General features: G+C 36.0%; 1 protein-coding gene across 1 annotated transcript; it reads right to left on the bottom strand.

Moving 5' to 3' along the window:
• Positions 1–9314: 9314 nt before the first annotated feature.
• Positions 9315–11167, bottom strand: LOC122006017 (cytochrome P450 78A5-like). Its single transcript, XM_042561313.1, has 2 exons — positions 10197–11167; positions 9315–10118 (listed from the first exon to the last, which is right to left on the bottom strand). The coding sequence occupies exons 1-2, from the start codon at positions 11130–11132 to the stop codon at positions 9510–9512; spliced, it is 1545 nt and encodes a 514-aa protein (XP_042417247.1). The 5' UTR covers positions 11133–11167; the 3' UTR covers positions 9315–9509.
• Positions 11168–17207: the final 6040 nt, after the last annotated feature.

Genomic DNA, 17207 nt, shown 5'->3' with positions numbered 1-17207 from the left:
TGATATATTATTAATTATGAAATATCATTTTGAAGCACCCAAGGATGAGAATGGAGAAGAAAAAGAGGAGCACCAATGGAACAAGTAGCAATTGATCAATTTTATGGCTAATGGTAAGGTTGAGTTCCATCTTCTAAGTGTACTATCAACTCAAGAAATCAATAGAATTAGCACATACAACTTTGCCATGGATCTCTTGGAGAAATTCCTAGAATTACATAAAGGCGCCTCTGAAGTGAAACTAGCTATAAGAGATCTACTCAGAAGACAACTCAACAACCTCTGTCTTAAAAAGGGAGAAACAATTGCTTAGCTACGGGCCAAGCAAAAGGAGTTAATCACATAACTTAATAACCTTGGTGAATTCGTAACAAATTGAGACTCACATAATAGACTCTAAATGATTTTCCAAGAACTCAAGAGTGAATTTAAATAATAGACTTGTACTACATCTCCAAGGACCTCGAGGTATATAATTTAGAAGAATTTTTTCTACTTTAGAATTACATGAGTTTAGATGTGCATGACTAAGAAAAGAAAAGGAACAGAAATAGAACTTAGTGCTAAAAGGCAAAAAGAATGAACCAGATTCAGAGTCATCTCTTAACGAAGATAAGGAGGCCTGTATGGTAAGAAAATTTAAAAAATTATTTAATTCTAATAATTTTGATAAGAAATAAGCAAAGAAACTTCTATGAAGAAAAAGAAAAATTAGGTGTTATAACTGCAATGAAGAAGGAAATATCAAGGCTAACTATCCAAAATTAAAAGACGTAGAAAATGACAAGAACAAAGGCTCAAGAAAGTCAAAGCACAATAATTTCAAGGCAATGTGGAGCAACTCATCTTTAGAAAAGTCTGAGATCGAGGAATACATCGGACTAGCACTAACGACCAACCACCTACTTGAAGACGATGAAAGCTCCACGGAAGAGAGCAACAATGAAGGGGAGCATCCACCTACGAATCTGACACGATAAATGAGGTATGATTCTTACCCTCCGACAAATTATATGGAGTAATAAAAATGCTATTTAGATCATTAAGCAAATCTATGAACAAGCTTCATTAAATGAGAAAAGAAAATTTAACAGTAGAAATAAAATGGGAAAATGAAGGCTTAAAATAAGAAAAGGTTAAAATTTAAAATAAAAAAAAAGATCAAATAGAAATGCTTAAAAAAGATTCTGCAGGCTCAAAAGTCAAATTTTTTATAAGTTCCAAATTTTAGATATTCTAGAGGTCTAAATTAGTATTTGAGAAATCATAGAGGCTAAATTGAAAAAATTTTAAGAAATAATATTCTAAGAAAATTCTTGATAAATTTGGTAGGTAAAAATCTATATTAGGTTCGAAAATCATATTTAGCCTATTAAATTATCATTATTTGCATGCTAGAAATTAATTTGTTTGAATTATTAACATTATTGGAAAATTTATTTTTCATAAACTTTCTATTTGATTTTTTTTAATTTAATTTTTTCTATGATAAACAAATATGTCATCTGTTACCAGAAAAAAAAATTGAAATTTTTTGACCATTGTAAAAAATTTTATAATTTTTTTACCCAAAATATAATTTTTAAAAAGAATTTTTTACCCAAAGTATAATTTTTAAAATTAAAATTTTTTGGAGATTGATTTTTGAAAAACTTGATTTTTAAAAACTTAATTTATTTGTAGATAACAGTTATACTTTCAATATTTAGAAAAATTACTAAGTCATTTTGATGTAAAAATTTATTTTCAAATATTTAATTTCAAAAATAATTATTTCTGTACAAAGATATTTGTTTTGGCTATAAGAAAAAAACTATTCTTGTGAATTGTTTTCCTATGATTATTGATTATGTTTTGACATTGACAAAAAAGTTTAGAATTTTTAACCAATTCAAGATATCTTGTAAGACTTTATTTGGAAATTTAAAGTATAATTTATAGAAATTAGTTTATTTGTAAAATAATTACAGTAAAAATACACAGGCTTCCATCATATATGCACAACCCCTAAAAATTTTTTCAAAATTTTCTCTGATACTTTTTGTTTTACCCATATTTTTGATGTGATCAAAGGGGGAGAGTAGTGTTAAATTAAGAGGGAGAACTTAATTGCAAAACATTTATGTTATGATTGTATAATTGTTTTTTGTTTTTCATATACAATTTTTTATTTATTTACCCTAACATTAACTAAGATTGATGCATATCAAAATGAGGGGATTTTAAGTACTCCAGGTTAATTTTGATGTTGATTAAATAAGTTAAGTTAGGTCTTATGTATTTGATATCTTGTGTCTAAGTGTGCAGGAATTTAAGAATACAAGAAGTCAAAAAGAAAATGTAGCGAGCAAGAAGGACGGGCTTAATGCATCTGAGAGATGAGAAGTTACAGAAGAGTACACTGATGAAACGAAAAGGATGCGCGTGGTACATCTGAGAAATGGGAAGCAAGCAGAAAGTTTACTCAAGAAGAAGGTCAGACTTAAGTTTAGGTGAGTTCAACTTTGGACAACCTAAGTATCACCCAAGCGAGTAGATCGATGAATGGCCAACTTCTGATGTTGACTATTTGAGGCACCTCGGATGACTCGAGGCTCCCTAAAGATCCAAGGTGTCTCAAATGATCTGAGGTGCCTTGGATGACCAGAGTTAGAGTCGTTGTTGCAGATGATAGCTGCGGGATTTGAGGCGCCTCCATTCACTCGAGGTACCTCCTAAGAGAAGAGACATTTTGATGTAGATAAGAAGTGAAAATCCACATTAGCTGACCTAAAGGCACATCTGAAGAACTAAGGCGCTTCTAATGCTTCCAGATCAGCTGAACATTAGCAAAGCGGATAACATCTTAGGAGAGCTGAGGCATCTTCATTGGAACAAAGGTGCCTCTGTTGCCACATCAGTAAACAGTCAGTTTCGATCAATGAACTATAAATTGAGCCCTTAATAACAACACACTCATTCTTAATTTCCTAATTTAGCATTTACTTTTCTTGTACTCAACCATTATAAGGGGATACTCCGCCTCCGACATTATTGAAGAAGGTGCTTGATATGGTGCTTTATTTTGTCTTGAATTATCAACTACCCATGTTATAAACCAAGCAAAATCCTATGTCTCCTTACTTTATTTTGTATGCTATTTTTATTATTTAATTAGTGTGTGTCCTTGCTAAGTTTGTTAGCAAGAGAAGCCATAATTTTAAACTTTAGGTCGTCTATTCACTCCCTTCTAGTCGGTCCACCAATCCCAACAAGTGGTATCAAAGCTAATCGCATTAGAACGACAAATCGTCGACTAAAGCAATAAGGAAGATGGCCAAATTAGGCATTCACCACCAAAGTTCGAGGGAGAGTTCACGCTTTGGAAACGTCAAATGGGGGTATTTTTCAAAATAAATTTCGATATATTATTAATTATAAAATATGGTTTTGAAACAACCAAGGACAAGAAAGGAGAAGAAAAAGAGGAGCATCAATGGAACAAGAAGCGACAGATCGACTTTATGTCCAAATGTAAGGCAAATTTTCATTTTCTGAGCATACTGCCAGCTTAGGAACTCAATAGAATCGGCACCTACAACTCTGCCAAGGATCTTTAGGAGAAATTCTTAGAATTACATGAAGACACCTTTGAAGCAAACATATCCAGAAGAGATATACTTAGAAGACAACTCAGCAACCTCTGGCTTGAAAAGGGAGAAACGATTGCTTAGCTACATGCCAAGCTAAAGGAGTTAAACACATGACTTAACAACCTTAGTGAATTCATAAGAAATCAAGACTCACATAGATACACTCTAAATGTTTTTTTAAGAACTCGAGAGTAGATTTTGATAGTAGACTTCAACTACATCTCTAAGGACCTTGGGTATATAATTTAGAAGAATTGTTTTCTACCTTATTATTACGCGAGTCAATATGTGTAGGACTAAAAAAGAAAAAGGAGTTTGAACATAACTTAACACTAAAATCCAAAAAGAATGAACTAGATTTAGAGTCATCGCTCGACGAATATAAGGAGGTCTACATGGTAAGGAAATTTTAAAAATTATTTAATTCTAACAATTTTCATAAGAAACAGGCAAAGAAGCTTCTCTAAAGTAAAAAAGAAAAGTTAGGTGCTACAACTGCAATAAAGAAGGACATATCAAGGACAACTAGTTAAAATTAAAAGACATGAAAAATGATAAGAACAAAGGGTCAAGAAAGTCCAAGCAAAATAATTTCAAAACAACCTGGAGTGACTCATTTTCAAAAGAGTCTGAGACCAAGGGATACACCAAACTAGCATTAACGTCCAACTACGTACCTGGAGACAATGAAAACTCTTCTAAAGAAAGCAACAATGAAGGGGAGCATTCATCTACAAATATGACATAGTAAGTGAGGTGTGATTCTTGCCCTCTGACAAATTATATGATGTAATAAAAATGTTATCTAGATCATTATACAAATCTTGGAGCAAACTTCTTAAAATAAGAAAATAAAAATTAATAGTAGAAATAAGATGGGAAAATGCATGCTTAAAACTAGAAAAGGTTAAAAATAAAAATAAAAAAAATAAAAATAAAAGATCAAATAGAAATGTTCAAAAAGGATTTTGCATACTCAATTTTTTTACAAGTTCCAAATTTTAGATATTCTAGAGGACTAAATTAGTATTTGAGAAATCATAAGGGCTAAATCACAAGATTTCAAGAAATAATATTTCAAGAAAATTCTTGATAAATCGAGTAAGTATATGTATTGAGTTCTAAAATCATGTTAATTAATTTGTTTCAAATTATTAACATTATTAGAAAAATTATTTTTTGGAAACTTTATTCTTGATTTTCTTTCGGTTTAAATTTTTTTATCATAAAAAATATGTTTTCTACTATCATAAAAAATTTTGAAATTTTTTTGACCATTACATAAATTTTTATGAATTTTTTATTGAAAACAGAGCTTTTACTTTTGGAGATTGATTTTTGAAAAACTTGATTTTTCTACAGATAACCATTATAATTTCAATAGAAAAATACTTTTCTCATGGAAATTTCTTCTATGATAAGATTGATTATGTTTGACATTGACAAAAAAAATTTAGAATTTTTATTTTAAAATTAAAAAATTATGGAGATTGATTTTTAAAAAACTTGATTTTTCTAAGATAGCAGTTATATTTTCAATATTTAGAAAAATTAGCAAGTCATTTTGATGTAAAAAATTTATTTTTAAGCATTTAATTTAAAAAATATTTATTTTGTACCAGGATATTTGTTTTGGATATAAGAAAAATACTTTTCTCATGGAAATTTTTTGTATAATCAAATTGAATATGTTTGATATTGACAAAGAAAAATAGAATTTTTCACCAATTTGAGACATTTTTTAAGATTTTATTTGGAAAATTTGAAGTACAATTCATAGAAATTAGTTTATTTGTAAAATAATTATGGTAAAAATACACAGGCTTGCATCACATATGTTTAACTCCTAATTTTTTTTTTCAAATTTTCTCTGCTACTTTATATTTTACTAATATTTTTGATGTGATCAAAGGGGAAGAGCAGTGTTAAATTAAGGGGGAGCACTTAATTGCAAAATATTTATGTTATGATTGTATAATTATTTTTTTTTTCAAATACTTTTCTTATTTGTTTACCCTAACTTTCTTATATCTATTTATTGTTCTATATTCAGCTGCATACTAACCCTGATAGAAAGATGAACGAATGACAAAATCGTGCACAAAAATAACGGTTAATATTCACCCTCCTCTATCGACGTACAATGATCCTACAACTACGATGAAAAACTCTGCAATTGGGGAAGCTCCAGGAGGGGTGCGTTGCACTTAGGACTTCTGGATCGACTCAACAAGAGTTTGCTTTTATTTATATGTATTTGTGCTTCATTCTTTATATTTGTTTTGCGATATATAAATTATCAGTGGTTTCTCCGCCTTTGGAAAAGGTCCAAAAAAAACATGCTAACACTTGAAAGGGGGGGGGGGGGATCAAGTAAACCGCCGGTGTCTTTTGTCTTGTTCTTTGATGTTTTATTCTATTGCGTACTAACCTTGATAAAAAGAATGAATGAACGACGAAACATAAAAATGAACCGATCGAGATTCACCCCTCTCTTGACCGCACAGATCTTACATATGCATCAGATTTTGTGACCTTTCATGGGAAAGCTTATAGTGGTCTACTTTGATGACATCCTCATATACATCCAATAGAGGCATCACACTTTAATCATCTTCGTACTATTTTTGAAAAGATGAAAATGGAGTGCTTATTTGTTAACAAAAAGAAGTGTTCTTTCTTTACTACATCAATAATTTTCCTTGACTTTATTGTGTCTACTGATAGTATGCATGTAGATCAAATAAAGATAGATGCAGTCTTGGAATGGTCTCATCCGAGGACTTTGCACGATGCCAAAAGTTTCCATGCATTGGCTTCTTTCTACTGTTGGTTCATTAGAAATTTTAACACTTTGATTGCTCCCATCACCAAGTGTCTTAAGGGATGAGATTTCAAGTGGTCTAAAGAAGTAAAGGCTAATTTTCAACTAGTCAAACATAAGATGACCGAGCCATTAGTTCTGACACTTTTTGATTTTGACCAAGTGTTCAAGGTCAACTGTGATGTAGCTGAAATTGGTTACAGGTGTTCTAAGTCAGTTTAGGCGTTCAGTTGTTTTCTTCAGTGAGAGGCTATCCAGATCCAAGAAGAATTATTCTACCTAGGACTTGGAGTTCTATGTCCTGATTCAGTCCTTGAAGTATTGACATCACTACCTAATATAAAAGGAGTTCATCCTATTTACTGATCACAAAGCCTTCAAGTACATCAATGGTCAACACAAGATGAGTATGCGACATGCCAAGTGAGTGACTTATTTGCAGGAGTTCACCTTTATGTTGAGGCACCAAGCTGAGAGTTTGAATCGTGTCGCAAATGCCCTGAGTCATTGTTCTTCATTACTTACTACCATGAAAACTAAAGTTGCAGGCTCTGAAGTATTCATAGATTTGTACATAGCTGACTCTTTATTCAGAAGGATATTCCAGGAGGTACATGGAGGTCTCCATCACTATTTTTTCTTGCATAATGACTATCTGTTTAGTGGGATGCAGTTGTGCATTCTAGATTGTTCTCTGAGATAACAAATTATAAGTGAGCTTCATAATGAGGAACACTTACATGATAAGACATTGACCCTCATCTCTGCTGATTTTTATTAGCCCAAGTTGATCAATGATGTGACTCACTTTGTAAATTGATGTTATGTATGTCAATGATCTGAGGGAGTTCTTGCTAATGTAGATTTGTACACTCCCTTACCTATTTCTAAAGCTCCTTAGTTCGACGCCAGCATCTGAGGGAGTTCTTGCTAATGTAGATTTGTACACTCCCTTACCTATTTCTAAAGCTCCTTAGTTCGACGTCAACATGTATTTTATATTCAGACTACCCCGAATATAATAAACCTCAAATTCTATTCTAGTTTTGGCTAACAATTTTTTCAAGATGACACATTTTGTAACCTATAGGGAGACTATGGATGATGCCTGAATTACCCATCTTTATTTTAAAGAGATCATGCATTTATATGATATTCTTCGATCCATGATTTCAGACCATGATACCAAGTTCATTAGTCATTTCTGGAAGAGTTTATGGGGAAAATTGGGAACACAATTAAACTTTAGCAGTTCCTATCACTGCTAGACAAATGGTCAAACTGAGATGGTGAATCAGAGTTTGGGCAATGTTATGAGGTGTTTGATAGGAATTAAGCTAAAATAGTCGAACTTAACGTTACCTCAAGTAGAGTTTGCTTACAACAAATCGAGAAATAAGATTATGAATTTGAGTCCTTTTGAGGTTGTTAAGGGCATACCCCAATCAAGGTGTTGGATTTAGCTCTTATCCCACAAATATGATGATTCAATTCTAAAGCAGATGAGATGACAGAGCATCTTTGAGATATTCATGAGCAAGTGAAACATGTTATTCAAGAGAACAACACCAAGTATAAGACTCAGGTTGACCGTCATCGTCATTAGGTACTATTTGATATTGGTGACTTTGTTTGGGTTGTATTGACTATTATCGTTTCCCTATGGGTGAGTATAACAAGCTCAAAAATTGGAAGGTTGGATCGTGTAAGATACTACAGAAGAATAATGACAACGGATACCAATTGTGTCTTACTAGTCATTTGAAGACTTCTAATGTCTTTAATGTAAATCACTTGACTCCTTATTCGATGAATGTTGGTAAGAGTACTATGAATTCGAGGACGAGTTCTTTTCAACACGGAGTGACTAATGCATGATCAATCCAATAAGACCTATTGATTTCAAAGGGTAATAACTTTTAACTCGGGATTCAAAATTAGGCTCCATCTACACTCACACGTGTAGAATTTAAAGATTTATGTTTGTTATATGAGAACTTGTAACTTCCAAGTTTTGGAGTCCAAAAATAATATTATTTAAATTCTTTTCAGAGGGTCCAATTATCTTTTTATCATTTTTAATAATTTCTATTTTATGATATTTAAGATATTTTTAGTATGTCAAGTATGTTATTAATTAGAATTTATCTATATAAACGTTCTATTTAACTATTTAAGGACTATATTCTATTTTTTTTTAAAAAAATCAAATATTTCTTTAATTTTTAATAATTTCTCTTCTTACTCCTTTTCAATCCTCCTTTTTTATTATCTCCTCGTAAAATAGTAACTATTCTCTCTCACGTCGATTACTAAAAAATTCTTTGTGATAAAACAATAGGGTTCCATAATCCCCACTTTGTTCTATGCAAGAACATTATACGACGATCTTCTAACCTGTTCTTGTAGTTACAATAATATTTCACAGTTTGAATTTTCTCAGTTCCAAGAATTTATATTATTTTTTTATTGCAATTCGTGAAAGAATTTTATTAACAAGTCGGTCGCATGAGCGTGAAGCACACCCACACACCCTGGAACTGCAAAAAGGCACGCAAATTGTACTGACAAATTTAATGGCCTGGTCAAAACGACTCTGTTCGCTTTCCACCGCTGCAGTGTGGACTGATCTCCAGTCTTCCGCCTCCACCAGGACGCGTCCTTTTAGCCTTTCCAAACCTGCACAGCGATCGAAACAAGGGGCAAAGATTCTCGCAGATCTCCAACCCGATCTTTGTCCCTGCACAGAAATGACCCGATCCACCACCTGCTGTTCCTGCCTTTGGACGTATTCGAACATGTGGAATATGTATTTGACTAAGTAGATACATAGGGAGAAAGTATACATGAAGCAGCAGTGATCACAAAAACGGCTCCAACTGAAGCCACTGCTATTTACACTTCACCCATCACACTCGCTAATCAACAGTAATAAGTAAACATAAGAGCCTTAGCAAGCAGCTTAATTATACATGCATGGTCGTGGTGCGGGTGCCATGGAGATATGGACAGCAAAATGTTCTCCGGGGCAGGCACTGAACTTGCATGATTGATCAGGTCCTCGAGACGGCCGCACAGACCAGCGGCTTCTCCATCTCCAGGGACATCTTCAGGCGTTCGGAGAGATCCACGGCGTGGTCAGGGTCGGCTGCGGGGGCGAACTCGAAGTTTTGCAGGAGGAGGGCGAGCCAGAGGTGGACGGTGGCTAGTCCCATGGCCTTGCCCGGGCAGACCCTCCGGCCGGCGCCGAACGGCGCCAGCCGGAGGTCGGAGCCCAGCACGCTCACGTCCTCCTCCGCGAATCGCTCCGGACGGAACTCCTGAGGGTTTTCCCATATTGACTCGTCGTGCGCGATCGCCCACATGTTTACCATCGCGGTGGTGCCGGCGGGGACGATGTGCGGCCCGACTTGGACGTCGTGGGTGGCGAGGCGCGCCCACGAGAGCAGGGGGCCCGGAGGGTGCATTCTGAGGGATTCTTTGATGATGGATTGGAGGTAAGGAAGGCGAGCGATGTCGGTGTCGCCGACGGGGCGGGATTTTCCGACGACGGAGTCGATTTCTCGGTGCGCCTTGGATTGAATGTCGGGATGCAGAACCATTCTGGCCAGTATCCATTCCAAGAGGATGGCCACTGTATCCGTTCCCCTAAAGATCATTTCCTGGTACATATATCGCCGATCGAAGTGATTATTTCCGACAGGACAAATATTTAAGATCAAATCTAATGAACTGCTTACCCAGAGAACAGCGACCATGTCGGCCTCCGAAAGCTTCTCCTCTGCTTCTAAACCGAGCAGAACGTCCACAAAGTCTCCTGCATCGTCCATCGCTTTCCCGTTAGTTCTGTTGTTTCTGTGCTGTTCTATGAGTTGACCCACGAAGGCGTCCACCCTCTTCACCAGACTCCGGCACCTCCTCCTCACGCCTTGCAGGTCGAGCCAGCGCAGAAAAGGGAAGTAGTCGGACCAATTGAACACGCTGAGGAGAGCGTAGCCTTCCTTGACCAGTGACTCCAGCTCGAATCCCCCGCCCTCGCCGAAGTCGTCGTAGCTCTTGCCGAACACGCTCATCATCACATTGTTCAGTGATCCAAAGTGCAGGACTTGCCGCATCTCCACCCCGCCGTGTTTCTTCATGCGGACGTGGATGTCCGCCACCATTTTCTTCCCGATTGCTCTTCTCTGCTCGCAGGAAGAGGCGATCCGGCGAGGGCTGAATAGGTAGGTAGAAGAAATGCGGCGGAGGGTCTTCCAGTAGTCTCCAAAGGGGGCGAAACCCATTGCACGGTGGAAGAGGAGCTCGTAGGCTGACTCTTTGATGGGGCGATCGGCGAAGGCGGAGCTGCAGAGGATGTCCTTCGCCGTGTCAGGGTGACTCGACACGACAAAACGAGTGAAGCCGACGGAGAAGGCCATCAAGTCGACAGCTTTGAGGGATCGAGCGAGGGACCGGAGCTCCCTGTGAGCACATGGGCCGCAGAAAGCAGAGGCGATGACGCCGGGCGGACCGGGGATGTCGGAGCGGCCGTGGGTCTTGGCCAGGGCCCAGGCGAGGCCACCGGGAAACATCAGGAGGACGGAGAAGGCAATGAGAGCGACTGCGAGGATGGGAGAGAGGGCGGTTGGGGTGAAGAAGAGGAAGACGGAAGCAGCGTCCATTCCAGGGCTCGTCATCGGATTCGTACCGGTGAACTGCTTCAATGGAAAAGGGCGATGACAAATGACGAGAGGGCGGGCTAATAAATAAGCGCCATATTTGAAAATTTCATTTCACCCCTTGTAATTTGCCATAATTTGCCAAAAAAAACTCTCATTCTCATAACCGTCCTTCGTAAGTCTTGTGTCAACTGTCATTTCGGTGTAAAGTACGGACCGTTAACAAATTGACGAAACGGACGCCGTCGCACTCAGATTGACTGTGGCGGTCGTCGTTCGCATAAAAGGTCTTAAGCGACCATTCGAGACGCCGTAACTGTTGCGTAGGGACGGCGACGATGTACGAGCGCATATAAACCGGAGCGTAGGGATGTCCGGCCTGGAGGCGAGAGGGCTCCACCGGGTGAAAGTAATGATCGTCGGCGAGGCTCTTATCTCTCAAGAGAGCGCACGTGGCGCATTGGGAGCAATGAAGTCGGTGATGGCGCATGCATGTGCTGGGGAGCAGGCCGCGGGGGCCCGACCGCCGCAGTGGGGAGCAGTGGTCAAGCGGACGGATGTACGGCGCCGCCCCGCTGTCAGCTGTGCTGTCCCGACCGACGAGGATGGCGGCGCCCACCTGGACTAGACGGCACGGAGGCGACGGGAAGCGCTGGATCGCATTAGACTCGATCAGTATTCAAAATCGACCATTTCCAAATTAGAAATGTCGATTCGTAATTTTAATAGACCACACTGGAATAATTCACGGGAAGAATTGTAGATTATAGTTATTCGGCGGTTCATTATAAATTAATTTTATAATTTATTTTTCTTTATATAATTTACATAATTTAAAAATAGATTATGAAAGATATTTAGAATGAATGTAATTATATTTTACTATAACAACGATTTACAATCATGGATCATAAATTGAATCGTAATTGATGATTATAAATTATTTTTTAAAAATGTCATACGTCGACCTAAGTACTTCATACAATTGGTCTGATGATTATTTGTAGAGAGGTATTAGAAAATTTATTTAGATGGTGTTTGATTCACTCTTAGGAATCGGAATGGAAATGAGTATCATAGTATTATAGAATGAGAATAAATATGAAATTGGGTATCATTCTTAAAAATAATTTTTGGTTAATTGAATATTTTCAATCGGAATAAACTAAATTTCCTTTTTTACCCTTAGTAGAAAATAAGAGAAAAAAAATTAAATGTGAGAGAAAGTTGAATGCGAGAGAAAAATATGATGAAAGAGAAAGTATAATGGAAAAAAATGAAGAAAGAAAAAGTGTGATGAGAAAAAATGAGGAGAAAGAGCATGATAGGAGAGATTGAGGAGAGAAAAAGTATAATGATGAGAGAGAAAGTGTGATGGGAAAAATGAAGAGAGGGAAAATATGATGAGATAAAATGAGGAAAGAGAGTCTGATGGGAGAGAATGAAGAGAGGAAAAGTGTGATAAGAGAAAATGAGAAGAGAGTATGGAAGGAGAGACTGAGGAGAGAGAAAGTATGATGAGAGAGAAAGTGCGATGGAAAAAATGAAGAGAGAGTGTCTAATAGGAGAGAAAGTGTGATGGAAGAGAATGAAGAGAGATAAAATGAGGAGAGAGAGTGTGTGATGGGAGAGAATATAGAGAGAAAATAATAATGTGTGATGAGTATGTTGAAAGTGAAAGTACGATGAGAGAATGAGGAGAGAGAAAATATGATAAGAGAGAACAACGAGAGAAAAAGTGAAATGAAAAAAAAATTGAACAAATATACTAAGAATATTTTTGTCCAAAACTTAATTTTCATTCTCATTCTTATCAAAATCTAAAGGAAGAGGTGAGTTTCATCAATACCCAAGTTTTTAAGTTTCATTCCAAAATCTTGATTTCATTCCCATTAACCAAACATAAGATTTGAGAATGAATCCATTCCCTCATTCCCAAATTCTTAAACCAAACGCTACCTCAGTTTCCTAATTTACCTCTTTAAAGATGACTGTGGAGTTAACCATGTGAAATGTCGAGATCAACATGACATCTTTTTAAGAAACGATATGTAATCATCAATTATGATTCAAGATTAGGTTCAAAATTATTATATATATATATATATATATATATATATATATATATATATATACTAATAATAATTCATGTGGCAGGGCTAGATTAGAAATCAAGCTGCCCGATCAAGAGTCAAACAGGGGTCAAAGTAGGCCCTAAAATCTCTCCATCTTGACTTTTCAGACTCCTTTGACTCGGTCCATCTGAATCCTCTGACTTGGTCTCTCAGACCTTTCCAACCCAACTTTCCAGACTTCTCTGAGTCGATTTACCCAACTCTAACTCGGTCTACCTGACTCCTCCAATTCAATCTCCAAGAACTCTCCAGCCCGACTTCCTAGACTTCCCCGACTCAATCCACCCGACTCCTTTTGCTTGGTAGCAGCCTCCTTCAGTCCACCCTCATATGGGACCTACATCCTACATGGCTCAATGAACCGTTTCTCACGAAGACATGGGCAATATAAACATTTATTTTGGAACGCATGGGTAATGTAAAGACACAATTAAAACTCTTTAGAAGGTTATTTGCTTCTACGAGCGCAAGTACACACACATAGACATTCGAATTCTTTTCCTCCATAACTTTTCTCCTTTTGCAACCATTGCGCTAACTTGAGCATCAGAATGGTCATGCCGAGCCCAACCTTGGCGTATATTCTAACCTCTTGTTAAGTGTTTGTAAGAACATTGTGAGCCACTGTAGCATTATGTTACCTGCAACTTTTTTCACAACAATCACACTTCACTGACTCATCTGACAACAATCTCAGACAGGAATAAATTGACATCGTCGGTGGGAAATCACCTGAATTGAGACGTTCGTCAAGGTGTTGGTTTAGCGGAGGTCGGCAAGAGGGGGTGAATTGTCTACCAAATAAAATTCAAACCCTTTCTCGATCTTTGACTTGATTATATTAGGATGATTAAATTAAACAATAATAAAACTGAACAATAAAAGAAATGAAAGTAAGAGGACATTCTATTTACTTGGTTACACCCTAGGTGATTGTTAATCCAAGGCGTTGAAGAAAGCTCCACTAGAAAGTACTTCTTTACTGAAGGTGGAGTAGCCTCTTACACACTTTTAATCTTACAAAAGACTAGGAAAATGAATTCATGACTTGTAGTTCAGTTGTTGTTTAATTACTAACTTTATAAGTTTTATTATAGCTCATGAAAAAATCTATTAGTTGCTCAGAGGTGCCTCCAAGGAGATCCAAGGCGCATCTAATAAGATAAGTTTTATCCGCTAAAGATAAAACTTTATCTTTTGTTAACGACTATTGAAAGCGTCTTCAAGTGGCTGGAAGACACCACACATGAACAGCGCAAAGGCATCTTCCAAGCCATTTGACGCACCTCTTATAAAGTATATCAGCCTTCTATATGAATGCACGAGGGCACCTCCAAGCCTCTTGGAGGCGCCTTCCATGAGGCAGATTAGCCTCTAAGCTGATTTTGTTCGATAGGTGATACTCCGATTAACTGAAGTTGAGCTCACCCGAACCCAACTTTGACCTTCTCATCGAGCAGACTTTCTCCCCGACTTCTCGTCCTTTGAACGTCGCACACATCCTTCTCGTCCACCGGTATACTCTTTCACAGCACCTCATCCCTTAGATACACCAAGTCCGTCAACTCGCTTCCCGTGTTATCCTTCTCATTAGCTGCGTTTTCCGCTCAACTTCTTGTGCTCCTAAGTTCCTACATACTTAGACACAATGCATCAAATACAAATATGACCTAACTTTACTTGGTTGATCATATCAAAACTACCATAGGGTACCTTTTCTTTTTTATGTGCATTAACCTAAATTAAAGTTAGGGTTAAATAAAAATGCAATGAAATAATTAAGTGAAGAAAATTTGTAATAAAACCAATAATTTTACAAATAAGTATAGGGATAAATTTTTAATTATCCTACCTCCCCCTAACTTATACCTATTTCTCCTCCTTTGATCACATTAAACAATAAGGAAAACAAATAACATAAAATAAACAGTTAGAAAATTTAAAATTTTTTCTAGGGGTACATAACAAGAATTACCAGTAGACTAATATTTTTCACAAATAATTTTTAAAAATATTCTATTTTTACAAATTAATTTTTAATTTTGGAAAAAATAATTTAACAATTATTTTTCAATTTTGAAAAATCTTGAAAATATTTTTCACACTTAAACAGAATAAGTTAGATCAGTAGAAAAATTTTCACAAAAAGATATTATTTAATCTAACAGAAATAATTTATTTTAGTAGAGCAATCTAAGTTTTAAAAGTAAATCTTTAAAATTATAGTTTCAACTCTAAAAATTTTGCTAATTTTCCTGGATATGTAAAGCAGATTGTTTAATAGAATAAAAATCAAAGGTTTTAAATTTCTATTCTCTTAAATTTTTAATATTAAAAATTAACTTTTCAGAAAATAATTCATAAAAATTTTATTTTTTATTAGAAAATTCCAAACAAATTTCTCTCAATAGAAATACTATCATTCTATTAGTCTAAAAATTTTGAATAGAAAATTCAAGTAGAAGATTATTCAAAAAATAATTTTCTAAGTCAAATAATTTTTACCCTAATAGATTAATAAAATGGGAAATTTAAACTAAAAAGGATTTTGAGTCCAATATAGGGTTTTCCCTATTGGATTCAATAGAAATTTTGGTGGTACATAATTCCTAAGGATTTTTCTTATTTGTCCCTTATGATTTCTAATGTAACAATTAATTTTAAAATTTAATTTTTGAAAATAATTTAAATTCCAACATGCATCATTTTCCATTTTCTCTATTTATACTTTTAATTTTTCATTTTACAGTTTGAGGTTATAATACATGTCTAAAGGGCATAAATTTGCAAAGTTTAATTCTAACTTAGCATTTTTATTTTCTAATTTTATTATATTCATAGAAAGCATTTTAATAAATTGAAATGAATTTTCAGGAGGTAATGCACGTACCTCACTTATCTCGTGGTCTGATGCCCCCTTCATCACTACTTTCTTCTGATATACCTCCTCCTCCGTCGATGCTCATCTCTGAGGAACTTTCAACGTCCCTCTGGTAGTCTGCCATCAGGACTAATCCGATGTACTCTTCTAGTCCCGATTCTGATGATGATAATTCGTCACATGTTGCCTTCAAGGTCTTGTGCTTCGATCTTGTTGGTGTTGGTTAGTCCTAGGAAGATCGTACAGGTTCCATTGTACAAAAATTTTGTACAAGTGTCGAACCTTTCCTAAATAACCTATTGTGTTCTTTAGAAGTTAAATTAGGAATTGCAGATGGAACTTAACATCATTAATTCCAAATTTAACTTATATGTTCTTAATGATTTAGACTTGGATCGCAAGCGGAATTTAACACTATTGATTCAAATCCACCTACGTTATAAATTCAATTAAATATTAATTTCCAAAATTGGCTTCCAGGTTAAACATGGCGAGGCACAAGGCCTTCTTGGATATGGGAGCAACCACCACTTCCTAGACAAAGCCTTTTAAGGAAAGCTAATATTTAATTTCCTTATATAACTCTAGGTTTAACCAAAAAGAACAATCGAATCACAAATTTAAAAAAATAAAGAAAAACACAAACACAAATTACTAATTCGAAAAACTAGATCTAATGCCTCTTGTGTTTGGAATTCTAACAAAGAAAAATAATTAGCATGATGCGGAAGAAAATTACTAGTTATACATTTTCTTTGCAAGCTAATGACCTCAAGATCTTCTGCCGTATTCCTCGCCTCGCCTTGGACGTCGTGTGGGTGACGATCCTCCAAGATGAACACCACCCAAAAGAGCTTCTCCTCCTTGTAATATTCGGCCACCACCACCACAAAATAAAAGAGATCAAAGGGAGAAGAGAGGGAGAGAGGGGTCGACCACTTGAGGATCACCAAGCAAGAGAATAAGAGTTGTGTCTCATGAGGCCTTCTCACCCCTTCTTTTATATTACTTGCCCAAGGCAAATAAGGGAAGAATTTTTACAAAAATTAAAATCTTCCTCTAGTTTTCCCTTTTTAC

This window comes from Zingiber officinale, chromosome 7B, assembly GCF_018446385.1.
Source record: "Zingiber officinale cultivar Zhangliang chromosome 7B, Zo_v1.1, whole genome shotgun sequence".
NCBI lineage: Eukaryota > Viridiplantae > Streptophyta > Magnoliopsida > Zingiberales > Zingiberaceae > Zingiber > Zingiber officinale.
The sequence above is the reverse complement of the archived record's forward strand: the minus strand, read 5'-3'. Positions and strand labels throughout refer to the sequence as shown.